General features: G+C 44.1%; 1 protein-coding gene across 2 annotated transcripts in view; it reads right to left on the minus strand.

Annotated features, from left to right (window-relative positions):
• The window catches only part of kif16ba (kinesin family member 16Ba), a 70,742-nt gene that overhangs the window by 43,882 nt on the left and 7,168 nt on the right, over window positions 1-19,692 (minus strand). For both annotated transcript variants that reach the window (XM_060899090.1, XM_060899089.1), the window contains exons 4-15: window positions 14,173-14,289; window positions 13,773-13,870; window positions 9,235-9,344; window positions 8,989-9,131; window positions 7,506-7,674; window positions 7,162-7,293; window positions 5,297-5,472; window positions 5,122-5,187; window positions 4,604-4,663; window positions 4,302-4,421; window positions 3,967-4,018; window positions 2,421-2,558 (exon numbers count right to left, since the gene is read on the minus strand). In XM_060899090.1, coding sequence (XP_060755073.1) covers window positions 2,421-2,558; window positions 3,967-4,018; window positions 4,302-4,421; window positions 4,604-4,663; window positions 5,122-5,187; window positions 5,297-5,472; window positions 7,162-7,293; window positions 7,506-7,674; window positions 8,989-9,131; window positions 9,235-9,344; window positions 13,773-13,870; window positions 14,173-14,289 — 1,381 coding nt within the window. The remainder of the gene's footprint in view (window positions 1-2,420; window positions 2,559-3,966; window positions 4,019-4,301; window positions 4,422-4,603; window positions 4,664-5,121; window positions 5,188-5,296; window positions 5,473-7,161; window positions 7,294-7,505; window positions 7,675-8,988; window positions 9,132-9,234; window positions 9,345-13,772; window positions 13,871-14,172; window positions 14,290-19,692) is intronic.

The raw sequence follows: 19,692 nt of genomic DNA on the forward strand, positions 1-19,692 counted from the left end.
CGTTTCACCTCTCATCCGAAAGGCTTCTTCAGTTCTGTCTGACTAGTGGGGAATTCCAGGTATTTACCCCTCTAGTGGACCAAAAGCAACCTAAAGTTGAGTTGTTGAGGTCACATGGGTCGCTGACCCTCTTGGGCTACGTTTACAGTAGACCGTATCTGTCTCGTTTTCTTCGCGGATGCACTGTCCGTTTACATTAAACCGCCGGGAAACGGGAATCCGCCAGCGTCCACGTATTCAATCCAGATCGTGTCAGCTCCGGTGCTGTGTAAACATTGAGAATACGCGGATACGCTGTGCTGAGCTCTAGCTGGCGTCTCATTGGACAACGTCACTGTGACATCCACCTTCCTGATTCGCTGGCGTTGGTCATGTGACGCGACTGCTGAAAAACGGCGCGGACTTCCGCCTTGTACCACCTTTCATTAAAGAGTATAAAAGTATGAAAATACTGCAAATACTGATGCAAATACTGCCCATTGTGTAGTTATGATTGTCTTTAGGCTTGCCATCCTTCCACTTGCAAGTAGTAAGTGATCTGCGCTGGGATCACACACACAGCGGCTCAGTCCCGAATCGTAGCTTGTGCACTTCACTCGCGCGCTGTGTGAGCTGCGCAGGGCCGGAGTGCGCACCCTCCAGAGAGCACTCGCTGTTCAGGGTGGAGTGATTTGGAGCGCAGGATGCCTGCGGAGCCGAGCGTATCCGTGTATTGGTGTTGCTGTGTGCACGGCTAACGGTTTTAGTGTAAACGCGAATCGTTTTAAGAACGTTAATCTGATGATCCGCTGATTCGATGTAATGTAAACGTAGCCTCAGTCATCCTGCAGGATGTTAGGGTCACTGGAAGCCAGGTAGACTGCCAACACCGTTCACACCCGGCCTACAGTGACCCTAAAGCTAGCCGCACACTACGCCGATTTTCAGCGTACCGAGCCAACTGAAGTCGCGAGTCAGGCATAAAGACTAGTTTTCGATGGTACCGACTCATCTCACAGCCGATTCGAAAAACTAATCGGGAGCCAGACTGATCGGCGAGAGTCGCTAGCAATAGCCAATCATATCTTTCGCATATAACACGTGATATTTCGTGATCATGTGACTTCTATCTTTTCAAAAAACGAACGGACTGACAATGTCAAACTGAACGGTTGATCAAGGGAGATCCGCGCCCCGACATGCGGTGTGCGCGCGCACTCGGCGCATGCTCAGCTGCGTGAATGGGTCATGCACCGAAAATAAGAGATTTACAAGCCAGGAACGCCTCATGATGCAATACGCAAGAAAAGAAAAGATTTACTGCCATTTTACTTTGTATTTGAGTAAAGTGAATAAATAAATGGTCTGTGGAAAATACACTTAACCCCGGGAACTGCGTGCACAGGAGTTTATTTTGTGTTTACTCCCCCCCGGCTACTTATTTGTCATGGCTGGCTAGTATGAGCCTTAGTGGAAAGCCCTGGGAATGCGGAAATGTCAAGTTCGATTTTAGATTCATGAACCCGAAAAAAATGTCGAAAAACCGGCATTAAAAAAATTTCACCCGCACAAACGGCACTCACCCGGCTGGTGGACCGGAAACAGAACGTTTTTTAATAATGGCCCAAGATATTAACCTCTGCTTTCTTTCAGTCGTGAGTTAGTCGGGGATATGTGCGTGCCCTGTCGGGAGTCGGCTCTGAAATGGGTCGGTTCGGTACCGCGTGGATCGGCGTAGTGTGCGGCTAGCTTAACATCCTACAGGATGACAGAGGGTCAACGACCCATGTGACCTCAACGACTCTCCTTTAGGTTGCTTTTGGTCCACTAGAGGGGTAAATACCTGGAATTCCCCACTAGTCAGACAGACAGAACTGAAGAAGCCTTTCGGATGAGAGGTGAAACGTCTTCAAGGATCTCAAGCAAGTCCAGTTGCCTTCTTTAGCACCTACGGTTTATTCGGACCTGGCTGACTGAGAACCTTCACAGACGTACTTCAGGATTTCAAGCCTGATTTTGTTTCAGATTTGTTCCACCCCCCAAAAAAATTTTCACCAAGTTCCAATCTTCAACACTGAGGTCACTACATGGTCACGGTCTTGTTTTTAAAATCAAGGCAGTTGTACAGAAAGTAACCTTTCATATGGTTCAGGGAAGGGGTGTTGACCTTGTTATTATTTTCCCCCTTCTGAATTGTGACAAAAATCACTTGGCAAGATCGAAGTTCTTACTTCTTCCCATTCATCGTGAAGGAACTTGTCATATTGACCATTTGAACAATCACAGATTGAGTAAAATCAATATCCAGACTGATGTAAAATGAGCAGAATCGGACTACCACAGCATATCAAGACAGTTCTATAGGTTCAGAAGGTACATCAGGATGAAACTGGTTATACAAGTGATAGATCATCATCATTGCCTGCCAATAGCGTGCTGACCTTGGTTGAGTTGGCAGGGTTCAGTGATGTGAACCCCGTTGATAGAGCATTGGGAGTCGTTCAGAGGGATCAGCGTCACGGTGCCATCCTGATTCTCAAACAGACAGTGTTCGCTCTCCAGTCCCAAGCCGTGCAAAACTGGAGAGAGAGACAGTGAAATCTTACCACACTATGATCTAACGTGATACAGTCCAGGGGTGGGGGTGTGGGATAAGTGCCAAAAGAAGTCAGTTGGAGGATGAGATCAATGACCGATACCTTTGAGAATAAACCACAACACCATGCTCTGACTCTGCAGGAGGACCCTACGGTCTGTCGAAGACACGGGGCAAGTGAGAGGGTTCAAAACGCTTATTCTTTTGCTCCTAACAATATTTGACCATACAGTATGGGAAGCTGTTTGAGAGCTTGTGTAATCTTTTGCTTTGTGATGTAAACATTGTTTTCTTGTGGGACAACGAAAGTGTTGGTTGGTTGAGAGATCTATCAGTTTCTTTGAGTAGTTGGTTAGACTGGTTGTGTGTGGACCGGTTGTTTGGGTGATCTGTTGGTTGGCTTGTTGGATAGTTTGTGGGGTGACTGGTTGGTACGGACTTGTGTAAATTCGTTTGGTAGAATGGTTGAATTGGTCTTGGGTGAATTGGTTGGGTGGTTGTTTTGGTGATTCAAAGTCCCTCTCATGCCAGAATCTGGTCTACCCAGGCAGTCTCCTGTCCCAGTACTAACCAACTCTAAGGCGTATGGGTACGGCGCTGATCTCCATTTCGATAGCCCTCGGCCTCTCACCTATACAGCTAGGGTTACAGTGGGGGTGGGGGGTGGGGGTGTCCTCTGGTAACCACGAGAGTTTGACTTCCCCACTCGCATCTGTATTGCCACGTGCCTTGCCAGACAGCAACAGGTACCATTTTTATAATGGTCCATGGTATGACCCGACCGCGAGTAGAACTCGTGGTCTCCCGGTCGAGAGGCAGAAACGCTAACCACTAGGCCAACTCGCGGTTGACTGGTTGATTAAGAGGTTGATATTTGGATAGCTGCTGTTCATGTGGTTGGTTGGTTGGTTGGTTCTTGTGTAGACTGGTTCGGTAGTTTGTTTGGTGATTGGTTTAGCTGGGTCAAACCGTTACTTGGTTGAAAAGGTTGATGTTTGGATAGCCGTTTTTCCGCGTGTAGATTAGTTGAGTTTGTTTGGCAGTAGGTTTGGCTGGATGGAATGATTGCAGGGATGGAAAGACTGTTGGGTCTGGTTGGTTGAAAAGGCAGATGTTTGGTTTACTGTGTTATTGGTTGGATAACTGGTAGTCAGTGTGATCTTGTATGGATTATTTGGTTAACGAGTCTGACTTTGTGGTCTGACCTCAGGACATGCATGAAGGGGGGAAAAAAAAGATCCAATCGTAAGACAATGACCTAAAGAGATTTTATTCCATTTTATAATATACTGAAAATGGAAAAGTCATTAATCCTTCCCGTTGCAACAGCAAGAGCTCCGCTGCAACACTATGCTCTATTTAGAGCGGAGTTTTAACCCAGACAAGCTTACCGATGTCTTGTTCGTTGACGGCGTCTTCCCGGCCTACGCACGTCCTCCCCTCCTGCAACAACACACCAAAACCCAGATCAAAATTACGAAAGATTCTGCTCCAATCGGTACTCTAATCTAAAAAGCCTGGATCAGCTTCCAACACGATTAGGCTGGATTTATGAACTAATATGTCACTTTCTAAATTCCTCATAACACGACATACTTCCTCTACTCTGGGTTATGGAAAGTTCCTCTGTACGCATACATTACGACCAAAACTATCAGACATCAGTAGTAAATCTAAACCGATGCCTAACGGCTTCACACTTTATAACACCTGAGACAAATCACACCTTCAGGTGGTAGAGGATGATGCCGGTGCTGAGCAGGTCATCATCGATGCCGATGAGATGAGGAAGTTCGGAGTCCAGGACCACACCAATTCCTTCCTTCCTCAGAGCTAGAGTCTCCTCCTACCACACACAGGGCGCGGTCAGTGAAGAAACATCAACTGGTCAGAGAAAATCCGAGCTCGGCCCTCAGTGACTAAAACTACTGAAGATAACCATGACCTCAAACTCTGTGTATAAAGATGGCATCTAAAGTTTTTAAAAATTATTTTATTTACAGAAACAGTGCTGAAGATTGGCAGTACCTTAAGAATGTTCTGTGTTTCATTCCATTTGTTTGCCCACTCTTTTGTCAGTTCTAGCACCTAAGGGGAAAAAGAATGAATACATGAAAAGAAAAAGAAAATGCATGCATGAAAATTAAAAAAAAAAAAAGCATGAAAGCAAGAAAGGAAGACGGGAAAGAAAAGAAAGCAAAAGGAATGAAACCAGAAAAAAACATGAAAAAGCAAGAATGTAATCCGGGGGGGGGGGGAGATAAGATTTGGAATGGGAAGGAAATAAGAAAAGATAGCAATGACAAGAAAAATAGAAATAAAAAAAGCAAGCAGGATTTAAAAAAAAAAAAAAAAGGCAACAAGAAAAGGAAAAAGCAAGTAAAATGAAAATAAGCAGGAAAACAAATAAGAGGAGAAAAAGCAGGAGAATTAATATAAAAAAGGAAAGACGGAAAAAGAGAAAGGAAAAGAAGCAATATGAGACAGGAGAATTAAGAAAGAAATAGCGCAGGAACATGTTTCTGGCGGCGCTGCCGATTGTTTACCCGAGCCTCATTCTGGTGTAGTTTCTGCTCCATACTCAGAGCTGTGGGTGAATCCAGAAGTGCTATCTGCGGAAAGGAAAAACAAATAAATTACAGCCATGAACTCTCAAAATCTCACCCAGTGCTCCGAGTTATGACAAGGACATTGCATTTTTATTTACAAAAAAACCCTGACCTGATTTCCCTGTGCGAGCAGGGCTTTGAGGCGAGCGATCTCGGCTCTGAGCTCGCGGATCAGCCGCACGTTGGCGTCCTCATTGATGGTGGGTTTGTTGATGATATTTTTAGCGCGGTTAGCATAGCGTAGCGTGCTCAGGGTCTCGCCGTAGTTCACGTCTGCAGGAGAGATGGCTGAGGGGAAAGCAGATGAAAAAAATAAAAACGCATACATATTACACAGCATTACATTCTACAATGCCTCCCTTTTTACCATGATGTACAGGTGAAATGGGTTTTGACCTCAAGTTCAAAACCACCCAAGAATTCTAGAATGCCTTTCATCTCACCGTCATATACAAGCAAAAGTTCTTTAATGGAGTTCAGAGCTGTGATGTCCAGGCAAATTTATTTTCGAAGCTACATAAGAAATCCAGAATTCGTCTCTTCTAGAGTTGATGTAAAGCCACAATTCCCCCCCCCCCCCCCCCAGATTTCAAAGCTTGCCCAAGAATTCTAGAATGCCTCTCCTCTTACTGTGGTGCACAGAACAAGACCTTTTTCTAGAGCCAATGGCTTGCCCGGGAATTCTAGAATGCCTCTCTTCTTACTATGATGTATTAGAGAAAAATTTCCTTTACTAGAGCTCAAAGCTTGCCCAAAAATTCTAGAATGCACCTCTTCTTATTGTGGTGTACAGGAAAACACAACCTTTTTCTAGAATTCAAAGCTTGGCCAAGAATTCTAGAATGCTCTCCTCTTACTGTTGTGTACTAGAGAAAAAGTCCCCCCTTTTCTAGAGCCAACAGTTTGCCCAAGAATTCTAGAATGCCTTTCATCTCACCGTCATGTACAAGCAAAAGTTCTTTAATGGAGTTCAGAGCTGTGATGTCCAGGCAAATTTATTTTCGAAGCTACATAAGAACTCCAGAATTCATCTCTTCTAGAGTTGATGTAAAGCCACAATTCCCCCCCAGATTTCAAAGCTTGCCCAAAAATTCTAGAATGCCTCTCCTCTTACTGTGGTATACAGAACAAGACCTTTTTCTAGAGTTCAATGCTCGTCCAAGAATTCTAGAATGCCTCTACTCTTACTGTGGTGTACTAGAGAAAAAGTAATTTTTCTAGAGCCAATGGCTTGCCCAGGAATTCTAGAATGCCTCTCTTCTTACTATGATGTATTAGAGAAAAATTCCCTTTACTAGAGCTCAAAGCTTACCCAAAAATTCTAGAATGCACCTCTTCTTATTGTGGTGTACAGGAAACCACGACCTTTTTCTAGAGTTCAAAGCTTGCCCAAGAATTCTAGAATGCTCTCCTCTTACTGTTGTGTACTAGAGAAAAAGTCCCCCCCTTTTTCTAGAGCCAACGGTTTGCCCAAGAATTCTAGAATCCCTCTCCTCTTACTGTGATGTATTTAAGAAAAATAATTCCTTTACTAGAGCTCACCTGCCCAAGAATTCTAGAATACCTCTTACTGTGGTGTACAGGGGAACAGGATCTTTTTCTGGAGCCAAAGGCTTGCCCAAGAATTCTAGAATGTCTGTCTTCTTACCGTGGTGTACAGGAGAACAAATTCTTTTTCTAGACTTCAAAGCTTGTCCAAGAATTATTGAATGGTCACTCTTCTTAGTGTGATACACTAGAGAAAACAATAACTCCAAAGCCTGGATACCTGGACACCTACATGAGGGGCATCTCGCACCGCTAATCTGCTCACAAAGCGAGACCGAAGCCGAGCATGCGACATGTAAATTCATTTTCAACAAACATGGTACAGAATTTAGTGTCGGCTACTGGCTGTACATCTCAGTCATATATTTATCCAAATAGACTTTAAGAGCACGACTGTATGCGTGTCCACTTGTGTCTTGAGCTACTGACTTGCAATCATGATGGTCTTGGAGTTTCCTCCCAGACTGTCCTTGAGGAGCCACGTGAGGACCGAGTCTCTGTAGGGGACAAACACCTGCTTCTTCTTCAGATGGCCGTTCCCGCTGTCCTGAGACATATCAGCTACAGGGACAGACCGAGACAGAGTTAGCAAGGTAGTGGTGTTAGACGCTTGTCTACTCGTGTTCATCACTATAAAAATATCTGCCACGTATCCGAGCTCCACCTCAATATAAAAAACAGTAAGCGATAGCGAATAAATAAACATCACAGTTGTAGGTTGCTACAAGCTCCAAAACGGGACGGCTCCTTCATGATTAAAATTTTGCCCTTACCCAGGGCAGATATGACGTTGCCGAGGGTAACCAAGCTCTTGTTGATGTTCCCTCCTTCTTTGAGGCGAACCCCGGTGGCTCCCGTTGCGTCGGCTCGCTCACTGCCCGCCAGGTCCACCAAGTGGATCTTACTCACCGTTTCACACGGCATCTCCGTATCGAACTTCGCCTGGAGAGAGAGAGAGAGACACACAGTCTTTTGATGCTTTTTATTGCTTTAGTCTTCTTTTGCTTTATTTCACTGCTGTTCGATTCTTCCTGCTGTTATTTTATTTTAGAGGACTTTGACCAACACTTCACTTCTTGTCTTTAAATTTACTGACTTGGCCCATTAAGAGACCTCCACCACTTCTACAAAACTAACTCTTCGCCATCCACATTCTACAGCGAAATACTTTCTGATATTACATTAATGGCATTTAGCAGGTGCTCTTACCCAGAGCAATGTACAACGCACCCTGAGCAGCAGGCTCCAGGGAATTGAACTGGTGACCTTTCGGTCCCAAAGCTGCTTCTCATTTGGCCACAGCTTTCCCATATGCAAGCTAATTAAATGCTTAATTTTACAGTGTGACTATACCTTACCACCAAACTAGCTAGCTGTACAGATCTCATCTCATCTCATTATCTGTAGCCGCTTTATCCTGTTCTACAGGGTCGCAGGCAAGCTGGAGCCTATCCCAGCTGACTACGGGCGAAAGGCAGGGTACACCCTGGACAAGTCGCCAGGTCATCACAGGGCTGGCATAGACACAGACAACCATTCACACTCACATTCACACCTACGGTCAATTTAGAGTCACCAGTTAACCTAACCTGCATGTCTTTGGACTGTGGAGGAAACCGGAGCACCCGGAGGAAACCCACGCGGACACGGGGAGAACATGCAAACTCCGCACAGAAAGGCCCTCGCCGGCCACGGGGCTCGAACCCGGACCTTCTTGCTGTGAGGCGACAGCGCTAACCACTACACCACCGTGCCGCCCCAGCTGTACAGAGGTTTATGTTTAACAATTTCCATTACAACCCCGCACTGTAACTTGTCATCTAGCTGTTTTTCATACTTGTCGTCACGGGGCTTCCAGCTAGCGATTATCATTTAACTAAATACTCCAATCACAAGCCTTTGTTCTAGTGCTAGCTAGAGCGAGCTAACTTAGCATGAAATGAATTATAAACTTTCCTTCATTAAAAAAAAAAAAATACTGTTTAATGTAAAGGCAGCCAGCTAACTATATGTGGTACCTTATATTTTATGATTATTACCTAACTATTTATATTTTGCGAACACACTAATGGCAAACCCTTGCCGTAGCACTAGATAGGTCATATAAATCAAGCTAACTTAGCATATAACGCATATAAAATAATGCAAATACTGTTTTGTTTTTTTCCCCAAAGCAAAGCTCTTTGCTTGCCTATTAACAATTATTTTTTTAAAAACCTAGCTAGCTAGAAATTCATTTCACTAAAAGTTGGATACCTGTGTGAAGTTGATGGTGAAGATGGCGTGCGAGCGGCTGCTGGCGTCATTCATGCTGGTGCTAGCCGTCGTGCGGTTGATGTTTCCTGCCTCCATCAGCTCCTCCACGTCACTGTAGTTCTGAACCAGGTGCTTTGACAGGTCTGAGACCCAACAGAGCAACACTGTAACCCTCGACATCCACATTTTCATATACAGCAACAATAGCACCGAATAATTGTGTTTAAAAAAAAAATAATTTCCTACCTTCAACATAAGGGCCGTCTTTAGGGTGCTCTCTTACTCGCAGGTTATACGTCTTAGCCATCTTTCTCCTCAACAGGTCTCGCACACGCTCGTTATAGATCTCCAAATAACTACATTTAAAAACAATAACGAAAAAGTCAAAAGATATCTGATGGTGCTGAGGCATACAGCTGTGTCGTCAACGTAGCGAATGTTCACAGCAAGGCAGAATAGACTGCAGCAGGAAAAAAGGCAGCGGCCCTAAAACAGAGCCTTGTGGAACACCATAAATGGACTTACGCATCCATAAGCCTCCATTAACGTTTTAACAAGTAAACAAAAGGTTACTGTGCATTTCAGGAAATTCATTACGTTAAAATTTTAAAATGTGCAGAAACAAACGAATCCGCTACAAAATAAATCGGGACTCGTCCAACTGATTTTTCAGGACATTAAATGTGCTTAATAAGGAAAGTAACCGCTGATCCCACTACGCATTTAAGAGTTATTCCATGAAATCGAGTCGTACGTGAGCTGATAGCTGACAAGGCATGTAGCATCAAGTTGGCTATAATCCATGTATGACGAGATTGAGTGGAATAACTTTTCTATCCAGATTCACTGGATTTTGAGAAACAGAGCATTTTTATTTCTTTTTTTTTTTTGCAAATTCGATAAATAAAAACTTTATACAAAACGTCTGACAATTTCTGCTTAGAATGTTAAAAAAACGGTGAAATGACAGGAGCAATTTGTGAAAAAAAATGCAATAATTCTTGGAAAAAAAAAGATACACATTCTTACCATCAAATACTTTCATTCCATATTTTGTTAGTTATTTTTTGGGGTTTTGTTTTCGAGTTTTTATTTTGTCCTCTGGTTCAGCAACACGCTCCGCCATGAAGTTCTTCTTTAGGGTTTTTCGGCAGTTGGCAAACCTCCTTAAAGGGCTGATGACACGAACATGACTCTATGCAATTTCTTAAATAAACTATACAACATGGCAAACATGTTAGATTTCTGTTATAATTGCGTGAAAAGAAGCTGTTGTTACACGAATATCCAACTTTTAATTGCACAGCGCAAGAAAACTGGGTCCGTGGCTTGCGGCCATGTTGTGACGTCAGCGGAAGAACACGCTGCGGTTCACTGGCTGTTCTACTCAATGGAAATGGCGCACGAAAACGCCAGTGAACTCTCTAGCTCTTCCTCTTCTGGGAGTCTAGAATTGTGTTGCGAGTGGGATAGATCGGAAGAATCAAGTGATGACGAACACGGGTGCATCCAACCGTACAGGTTTGAACCTGTTACTGTGCAATCCGAGAGCGACTCCGACTCCGAGATGGACAGCGGACAGGCAGACAGCCCAGCATTGAACACCACAAGGTTGCATAACAAGGATTGGTAGGTCAACCCGTATTTGTTCAAAATGTTACGGAATCAATATTTTAATATTGTGTATTGTTGTCTTGCATGTGTAAACACTGCTTATATCATGTAAGCCGTATGCTACACTGAATACATAGTTCCTAATGGAGCATGCAAACGGCTAACGTAATAAGCTTACGACTATGCCTGATCCGTGATACATTTAGGATAATATTGGCAGGCACGTCTTCTAGTTTATGGCTTCTTAGTTTTATCCTTGAATGAAGCAAAATATTTGATAACCTACATCAGCGTAAGCAAATGATAATCTGTAGCCTACTTGTCTGGCTAAGTTAGCTTTCCCGCTTTGAGAAACAAATTCTTTCAACTTGGCAATAAGAGACCACAATGCAAAGGCAAAATACTACAACTGCTACTACAAATCTGTCACATCAACAAACCAGCAAGTGAGGAGGAAGACTAGGCGATATGATGCCCATACCCATAGATCAGGTTTTTTTTTGTATTAGTACTAAGACGTAAACAAACCATCCAACACCATCAAAGACAGCGCAAGCTTTCACAAGCAAATACATGACTGATATCACGCCGACTTTATGATTACATTTATGATTATCATGAATGTGTACTCTATGATGTGTACTCTATGAGCGCTCTGCAGCGAGTCACTTCCAAGATGGCCGCGCAGACCGCATGGTTACTATTTTTAGCATCATGTCGGAGCACTCTATAGCTCTACGTACCTTTATCTTATGTCGTTTCTCAACATGTTCTGACAGGACTGTCTTTGGAGGAGTCGCCTTGTCCCAGGCGACTGCTGGATCCGGCATAGCTACTAGTAGACCCCCTCCGGAATACTGTAGGCACTGCTGATGGTAGTAACACACGTTTGTGCTGAACTGAACACCCAAGAGATTCTTTTAAGCTGGGAAGGGTGTCAAAACAATCCAAATCGAAGTGTTCAGAGCACAGGATGGATGTTGGTGAGGGCTCCCACTTGTCACGAGTGCGCCTGACTTGCTTCACCCACTTCGCATGCAGCTCGGGATCTCTGGGAAACTTGAATAAACTTACCCCATCCTTGTGGGTTTTGGAGCAAAAGCCGGCAACACAACGCGAAGGCATAATAACTATATATAATATTATAATAATGTATAATAATAATAATGATAAACTGAACACCTGTCGCATCAACAACAAACTGGTAAGTTAGGAGGAAGGTTCTTTCGCTGACGTCATATAGCTCCTCCTCCTCTTTCGTCTCCTGGGTGCTGCAGCCCCGTCAAATTTGCCCAAATAGCCGCGTTTTTTATCATAACTTGTAAAATAGGCGCCTTCGTGAATTAATATATGGATCATTGGGAATTACTTTTTATGTTATAAAACGTCGCCAAAGATGTCAAAAACGTGCCATCAGCCCTTTAAAGGTGTATTACTGCCACCCACTGGGCTGGAGTGTGGAACAGGGAATTATTGGGGGGTGGGGAAAAAAAACAACTATTCTTTTAGCCATTTCTGTTTCTTTTAAATACTTGATAATGTGTTATATTTGACTTGATGCACTCTGCCATTTTGTTTTTCTCTACTCACAGTATACAAGCTGACTGGCTACTCTACTACTAGGCTATTCGACCGTGCGATTGATCATGTCCAGTGAATGTGGATAGAATGTCACTTATATTACTGTACAAGTTCAGCGTTTTGGGTTTCTTGTTTGTTTCTTTTGGGAGAGAGAGGGGGGATGGAAATGTTGTTGAAAATGTTGTGCATAACCTATAATAGGGTTGTATATAAAATTCTATCATTCTAGAAATGTTGTTAATGTTTCATTGTTTTTGCCAAGCTAACCGTCTAGCTACTTAACAATATAGTGCATGGTCGAGCGGTCTAAGGCACTGGATTTAAGCTCCAGTGTCTTTGGAGGGGTGGAGGGTGTCTGGTTTGGTGACCTCAGGATCGCATCTCTGCTTTTTGCAGATGATGTGGCCCTGTTGGCTTCATCGATCTATCGCCTACAACATGCGCTGGGACGATTTGCAGCCAAGCGTGAAGCGGCTGGGATGAGGATCAGCACCTCCAAGTCCGTGGCCATGGCGCTCAGCCAGAAACAGGTGGACTGCCTACTTCGGGTCAAGGTGGAGTTGCTACCTCAAGTGGAGGAGTTTAAGTATCTCAGGGTCTTGTTCACGAGTGAGGGTAGGGGGGAGCGGGAGCTGGACAGACAGATCGGGACAGCGTCAGCAGTGATGCAAATGCTAAACTGGTCTGTTGTGATGAAGAAAGAGCTGAGCCAAAAGGCAAAGCTCTCAATTTACATCTACATTCCCACCCTCACCTATGGTCACAAGCTGTGGGTAGTGACCAAAAGAATGAGATTGGAGATACAAGCGGTCAAAATGAGTTTTCTCCGCAGGGTGGCTGGGCTCTCTCTTCGAGACAGGGTGAGAAGCTCGGTCATTCGGGAGAGACTCCGAGTAGAACCGCTGCTCCTCCACATCGAAAGGGAGTCAGCTGAGGTGGTTTGGGCACCTTGTTAGGATGACCCCTGGACGCCTCCCAGGGGAGGTTCTCTGGGCATGCCCCACTGGGAAGAGACCCCAGGGCAGACCCAGGACATGCTGGAGAGATTACATCTCTCGGCTGGCCCGGGAACACCTCGGTATTCCCCCAGAAGAGCTGGTAAAGGTGGCTGGGGAGAGGGAAGTCTGGGCTGCTCTGCTTAGGCTCTGCTTAGGCCCCCACGACCTGGACCCGGATAAGTGGCAGAAAATGGATGGATTGATGTCTTTGGAGGTGTGGGTTCAAAGCCCATTGCTGCCAGAAGGAATTTGGTAGCAGCCATGGCCTGAAGGTTCGAGAAGCATCCTTGGGCCCAAAGGGTTGCTGGTTTGATTCCCAGGGCCAGCAGGAAAAACGTGAGGGGAGTTGAGTGAACAAACAAGGCTTCTTCTTCTAGTGCTATACTCATCCCAGACTCTCAGATCTCAAGCTGTTGAAAAAGTGGCCAGTTCCTCTACAGTTCTCTAACTTCCAGGTCTCACAGATCACCCAGAACTATGGTTTGTAGATCACATACCAGCAAGGCCAAATACATCCATTACACAAGAACTTTATTACTTCACGGCTGCCTTCTGACTTAAACGTTGTTCTCCAAGCCTCGCTTCACCCACCTGACTTCCGTACGGAAGGAGGCTTCATCACGACGGGTCATACCAGTTATCCGGGTGAACAGGCCCTCGCAAATCCTTGGGATGAGCCCCACATCTGCCTGCGGTGCAAACACAAACAGAGCAAGAGAGCTAGCAGCGTTACAGAAAAAGTTATATAGACAACCAGCAAAGACATGTTTGGTGTTTAACACTGGTTTATAATTCAGTTCTGCACTGGAGACACGAGGCAAAGGTAGCAAACAAATAAAACACCCATTTAGCATAAGAACCTTGTAATATCAGGGTGTGATTTTTATGTGCGATTTTACAGAAGTTAAAAAAAAAAAACCCAGAGAGGCATTTAAAATAGCTATTGTATGTAAAATTATTTGCAAGAAGAGGAACAGGTTACTTCTCTTACCTGGTTGCCCATCATGGTGTAGGACTTCCCTGAACCCGTCTGTCCGTATGCGAAGATGCAGGCGTTGTAGCCCTCAAACGCTGCCTTGAGCACATCGGAGCCCAGGTCCTTAAACACCTAAACACACACACACGATCCACAGGTACTCACTCATCAACATGTGCTAGGATGATATACTTCAGTCTGGTTTCTAGAAGCATCAGTGTTTCTAGCCAAAGCAGTCAGTCTGTCAATAACCTACAATGCTCTCCACAATTATTGGCACCCCTTATATCATTGGATCTTCCAGTAGGACAATGATCCGAAGCCCAAATTAACACAAAAATGGTTCACGAAGCACAGAATCAAGCTTCTGCCCTGGCCATCTCAGTCCCCTGAGCTGAACCCCAGTGAAAACCTGTGAAGAGGAAAGAGAGAGCACAAGAGGGGTTCGAGGAGCCTGGATGATCCGGAGAGATTGTGTAAAGAGGAATAGACTCAGTCAGAAGCCCTGCTCTGTATCTCCAACCTTATAAAACGTTACAGGAGAGACTCAGTGCTGTTTTACTGCCAAAGGAGTTTCTACAAAGGATTAAATGCAGGGGTGCCAATAATAGTGGCACGTGTATTTGTTGAATATTTCTGGATGACAGCTTTGTTTTCCTCTGAATAAATCAATTAAAAGCTGGATTCTTCTCATTTTTTCAGCGCGAGATGAGGCGACTTCACCAAAAGGTGGGATTTTTTTTCATAACCCCTTTTTACTAATCTTTACAAGGGGTGCCAATAATTGTGGAGGGCACTGTATTGTTGATATGTTTCCGTTTTGTTTTTTGAAGAACAGGGTGGAAACTTACTTGACAGGACATTACCAGTATGGTGAAGATTGCTAAAATCCTTAAACAAAAAAACAAAACAAAAAACAAATATGGTGTTCCACAAGGTTCAGTTTTAAGCCCGATATTGTTTTAATATTCAGCCCCTTGGACATGAAATTCGCCAGACAAAACGATGCACAAAAAGATCCGTTTGCTTCCTGCTGCCCTGAGACAGGACAAGACTATAAATAAAACAGGAAGTGATGGAGTAGGAGACGAGGAGATAAGTATAGATTTACAGAGGAGTTACTCATACGTCTTATAAAAATCAATAACAGAAGTCTGATGTTTGACCAAAACTACAAAGGATTTGGACAAAACAAGACAAGAATGAACACTGGTATGGCTTTTCAGATTCAGAAGAGATTTTTAACAAGTCTGAGACCAATCTTTGGTTCTGCTTAGCATGTTATTATCTTTGGTCGTCCATTTCTGGTGGAATTGGTACCTTTCCAATTAGTGGGCGTATAAATGGATATGACCTACCCAGCTAGCTAATACTTAACAGTTATTCCACGAAATCGAGTCGTACATGAGCTGATAGCTGACGAGGCGTGTAGCACCGAGTTAGTTATAATCCATGTACAACGAGATTGAGCGGAATAACCGTTTTATTCTCTCTACATTCACTGGATTTTGAGAAACAGAGCATTTTTATTTTTCTGCAAATTCGATAAATAAAATCTTTGTACAAAACATCTGACAAAATCATTTCCGCTTAGAATATAAACAAACCGGCAAAATGACAAGAGCAATTTGTGAAAAATGCGATAATTCTTGGGGGGGGATACGCTCTTACCATCAAATACTTTCATTCCATATTTTGTTGCGCTTTTTTGTACTTTGGGGGGTTTTGTTTTTGAGTTTTTATTTCGTCCTCGGTTGGTTCAGTAACGCGCCGTCATTTTCTTCTTCGGTTTTTTTTTTTTTTTGGCGGCTGGCGAACCAACTTAAAGGTGCATTGCTGCCACCAACTGGGCTGGAGTGTGGAACAAGAGCTATTGGGGGTGGGGAAAAAACAACCAAAAAACAACAAAACTACTCTTTTAGCTATTTGTTTCTTTTAAATACCTGATAAAAGTGATCAATGTGACTTGATGCATGCTGCCATTTTGTTTTTCTCGACTCGTGGTATATGAACTAATAGCCTAGTAGTAGAGTAGCCAAATCAGAGCACATGATTGCTCATATCCAATGAATGTGGATGGAATAATTGCTAATATCGTTAGCTAGTATTTCGTCAGGCTGACTTGCTATCGCCACTCCACGTTAGCTAATGAGCGAATTAGCTGAAAACACCACTGATATTGCTGAGTTTCAGTCACGTAACTTTTCTTAGCAGTTTTACCAGAAGTGAAATAGCTGGTGGTCTAAACAGCTGCTGTAATGCAAACATCTAGTGATAAGTTATCAGAGTACGCTCGTGATCTAGAAGCCACTGCTGGCTTTAGATATATTCAGAAGGTTGCTGTGTGCAATGGAATCGACCCCTACAGTCTGGAAAAGAAAGATGTGTCATACGATATCGAAAACTACCCTTCAGTCGAGTTCCCCGACATCTTGAACTATCTGGTGTTGCAGACATCCTTCTACACCGCAAAACAGATGAACGCGTGGAAGAGTACAGAGGCTTACAACTTTGTTGTATGTGGCTGGGTAAAGGACCTCGGGATCAAGTCGCTGCTGAATGAATCCTGGATTGTTTTTGCCAGTGTAAGTACGTTTTTAAGCTTTTCGTTCACATCTTTACAACGAAGTGCTGCAAGTTGAAGTGTAAACAAACAACAGTTGGCTTGATTCTCACTTGTGTTGGCTCTTATCTCTCAGCTAAATCATTCACAAAGATCATCAGAAACCCCTTTAAAGACCTGGATCTTAGTAAACCAGCCCCAGACTGTGAGACTTGGCCCCCACTTCTCCTCCACCCACACGTTGAGCACCGGCTCTCCACAGGGCTGTGTGCTGAGCCCCCTCCTGTACTGCGACCCACAACAACAACCACCTTATCGTCAAGTTTGCTGACGACACCACAGTGGCCGGACTCATCCCAAACGGAGACGAGGCAGCCTACAGAGAGGAGGTCCTGAAGTTGGCAGCCTGGTGTTCAGAAAATAACCTTGCTATGAACACCAAGAAAACCAAAGAGCTCATTGTTATTGTTAACTTCAGGAAGCACAGCACAGACCTAGCCCCCCTCTACATCAACAACGTGTATGTGGAGAGGGTCCACACCTTCCGGTTTCTCGGCGTCCTCATCTCCGCCGACATCTCCTGGTCAGAGAACATTACAGCAGTCATTAAGAAGGCTCAGCAGTGGCTACACTTCCTGAGAGTCCTCAGGAAGTACAACCTAAACTCCAACCTGCTGCTGACCTTCTACCGCTCATCCATCGAGAGCCTGCTGACGTACTGTATTACGGTATGGTACGGCAGCTGCACTGCTGTAGACAGGGAGAGGCTCCAGAGAGTAGTTAAGGCAGCACAGAAGATCATCAGCTGCCCTCTCCCCTCCCTGATGGACATTTACACCTCCCGCTGCCTTAGCAGAGCTCAGAACATTATCAAGGACAGCTCCCACCCTGGCTTTGATCTGTTCGACCTGTTGCCCTCAGGGAGGCGCTACAGGTGCATCAGGACAAAGACAAATCGATTCAAAAACAGCTTCTTTCCAAAAGCCATAACCGCCCTGAACTCAGATATGCCCTGACTTTATAGTCTATTTATTTACTATGTGACTCTCTTCGTGCAATAATTTATAATGTGCAATACTTTATAAGGTGACTCTCTCTGTGCAATACTTTTATAATGTGCAATACCTCACTCCATAATGTGAAACGCAACACAGCACATGCACCTCGGGACTGTGCACCTTACACACAGCACATACTGTAGACTACATAAGGTAGTCTGTGCACCTACCTTACCTTGCAATACTTCATAAATGTGTAATATTTTATTTTATAATGTGACACTCTCTGTGCAATACTTTATATGTGCAATGAGCAATACCTTACTCTAATGTGTAACACAACACATACACCTCAGGACTGTGCACCTTACCCCCCTTACACCCTCCCCCCCTTTCTCTCTCTCTCTACACGCTGTTTGCACTGTTATCGGAGATGCTTTAATCTCATTGTACATGTGTATAGTGACAATAAAGGCATTCTATTCTAAACAAGACGGAGAAGAGATCATGGCGCATTGGAACTGTACGGCTGGGGAAGAATTTTGTCACGACCTTCATACATATGGACTTTCTGAGAAGGAAACAAAGAAACAGCTGGGGACTTTAGCGCTTCATGACTAAAAAAAAGTACCATAAAATAACAACACATACGGTAGCAAGAAAAGTACTTGGAAAACACTAAGGACAGAGCTGAGAGGGAAATACAAACCTTTCACCAAGTGATCACTGCAAACTCGAACATGCTTCGGCTCGGCTCCCTTCGGTTTCGCTGAGAGGTTCGAAAGCCACCTTTCTCGACATCTTTTTATGAAATCCTGTGTTTGTTCAGCCTTTTTTATTAGTTCACGGAGAACCCTGAAGAAACTCATCAGTTTCACGGTTTGATTGGTTCGAACAACGCAAGCGTAAGGCATTTTTCACGCTAGCAATGCACCTTCTCCGTACAAACGCTTTGTCAACTGAGCTTTAGTAGACCACCAGCTAAAGTTCTGAATAACTAATGAGGCGGAAGTGATGTCATGTGAAACCCAGGAATAGCCAAGGTTTCGTGATCAGGAGGGTTGGTGTTGGACTGAAGATAAAGAAATGGACTTCTTTGGTGGCCAAATCTACCAAAGGTTAGCAATCGAACATAGCTAACGCACGAATTCTTATGTTCCTGGAGACCTGAATTAGCCAGGTTAAGGAGAAGATTAGGGTCAGAATTAAAATTGGACGCCAAAGCCATGTCAGTTGCTTCAAGCTTCAGGGATTTCCCTGTTCCCAAACACCGAATTCTCCTTGATAATCTGCACGTGTGTTTTGTTAAAGCAGGAAAACACTGAACTGTGCAGTTTGGTGGCACCCACAGGATCAACGTAGAGTATATCATACTCTGACCTACATTCATACTAAAGCAGCCATGACCCAAAGGCAGGAGACCAAACAGTAAGCTGATTTAGGAGTCTAAGAACAAACATTCCCAGAACAGACCTAATAATTATCGACCACTTTCTGTTAAAGCCACAGCAAGAAAGCCATCTCCGATTTCAGTTAGCTTACGTTTCCAAAAAAAAACAAGCTTTAAAGTCTCCCTGCTTTCAAAAACCATGATGTGTGAATAATTATCTCCGCTTGGACTCTCATCCTGGTGCCATTTTGAGTCAAATTTATTCACATTTCTTCCCCCCTTTTGAAACTTTGAGCTTGTTAATCATGGTCAGGTTCAATGCCCGAACTGATAATCACATCAATTTTTCTCAGGCTAATCAGACACAAGGTACGCCACCACTCTTGCCGGAGCAACTGGGGATTAGGCGCCTTGCTCAAGGGCACTTGAGCCAGTCCTGCTGGTTCAGGGACTTGAACCAGTGACCTTTTAATCTCTAACCATTTGGCCATGGCTTCCCTTGAGGGCAAAGGGGGAAAACTTTGAACAGTTCTGTCTAAAAACCGATTTGTGGGCGGGGCTATATATTAGCACAATGTTGTGAT

The sequence above is a fragment of the Neoarius graeffei genome, chromosome 18 (assembly GCF_027579695.1).
Source record: "Neoarius graeffei isolate fNeoGra1 chromosome 18, fNeoGra1.pri, whole genome shotgun sequence".
NCBI classification, from domain to species: Eukaryota; Metazoa; Chordata; class Actinopteri; order Siluriformes; family Ariidae; genus Neoarius; species Neoarius graeffei.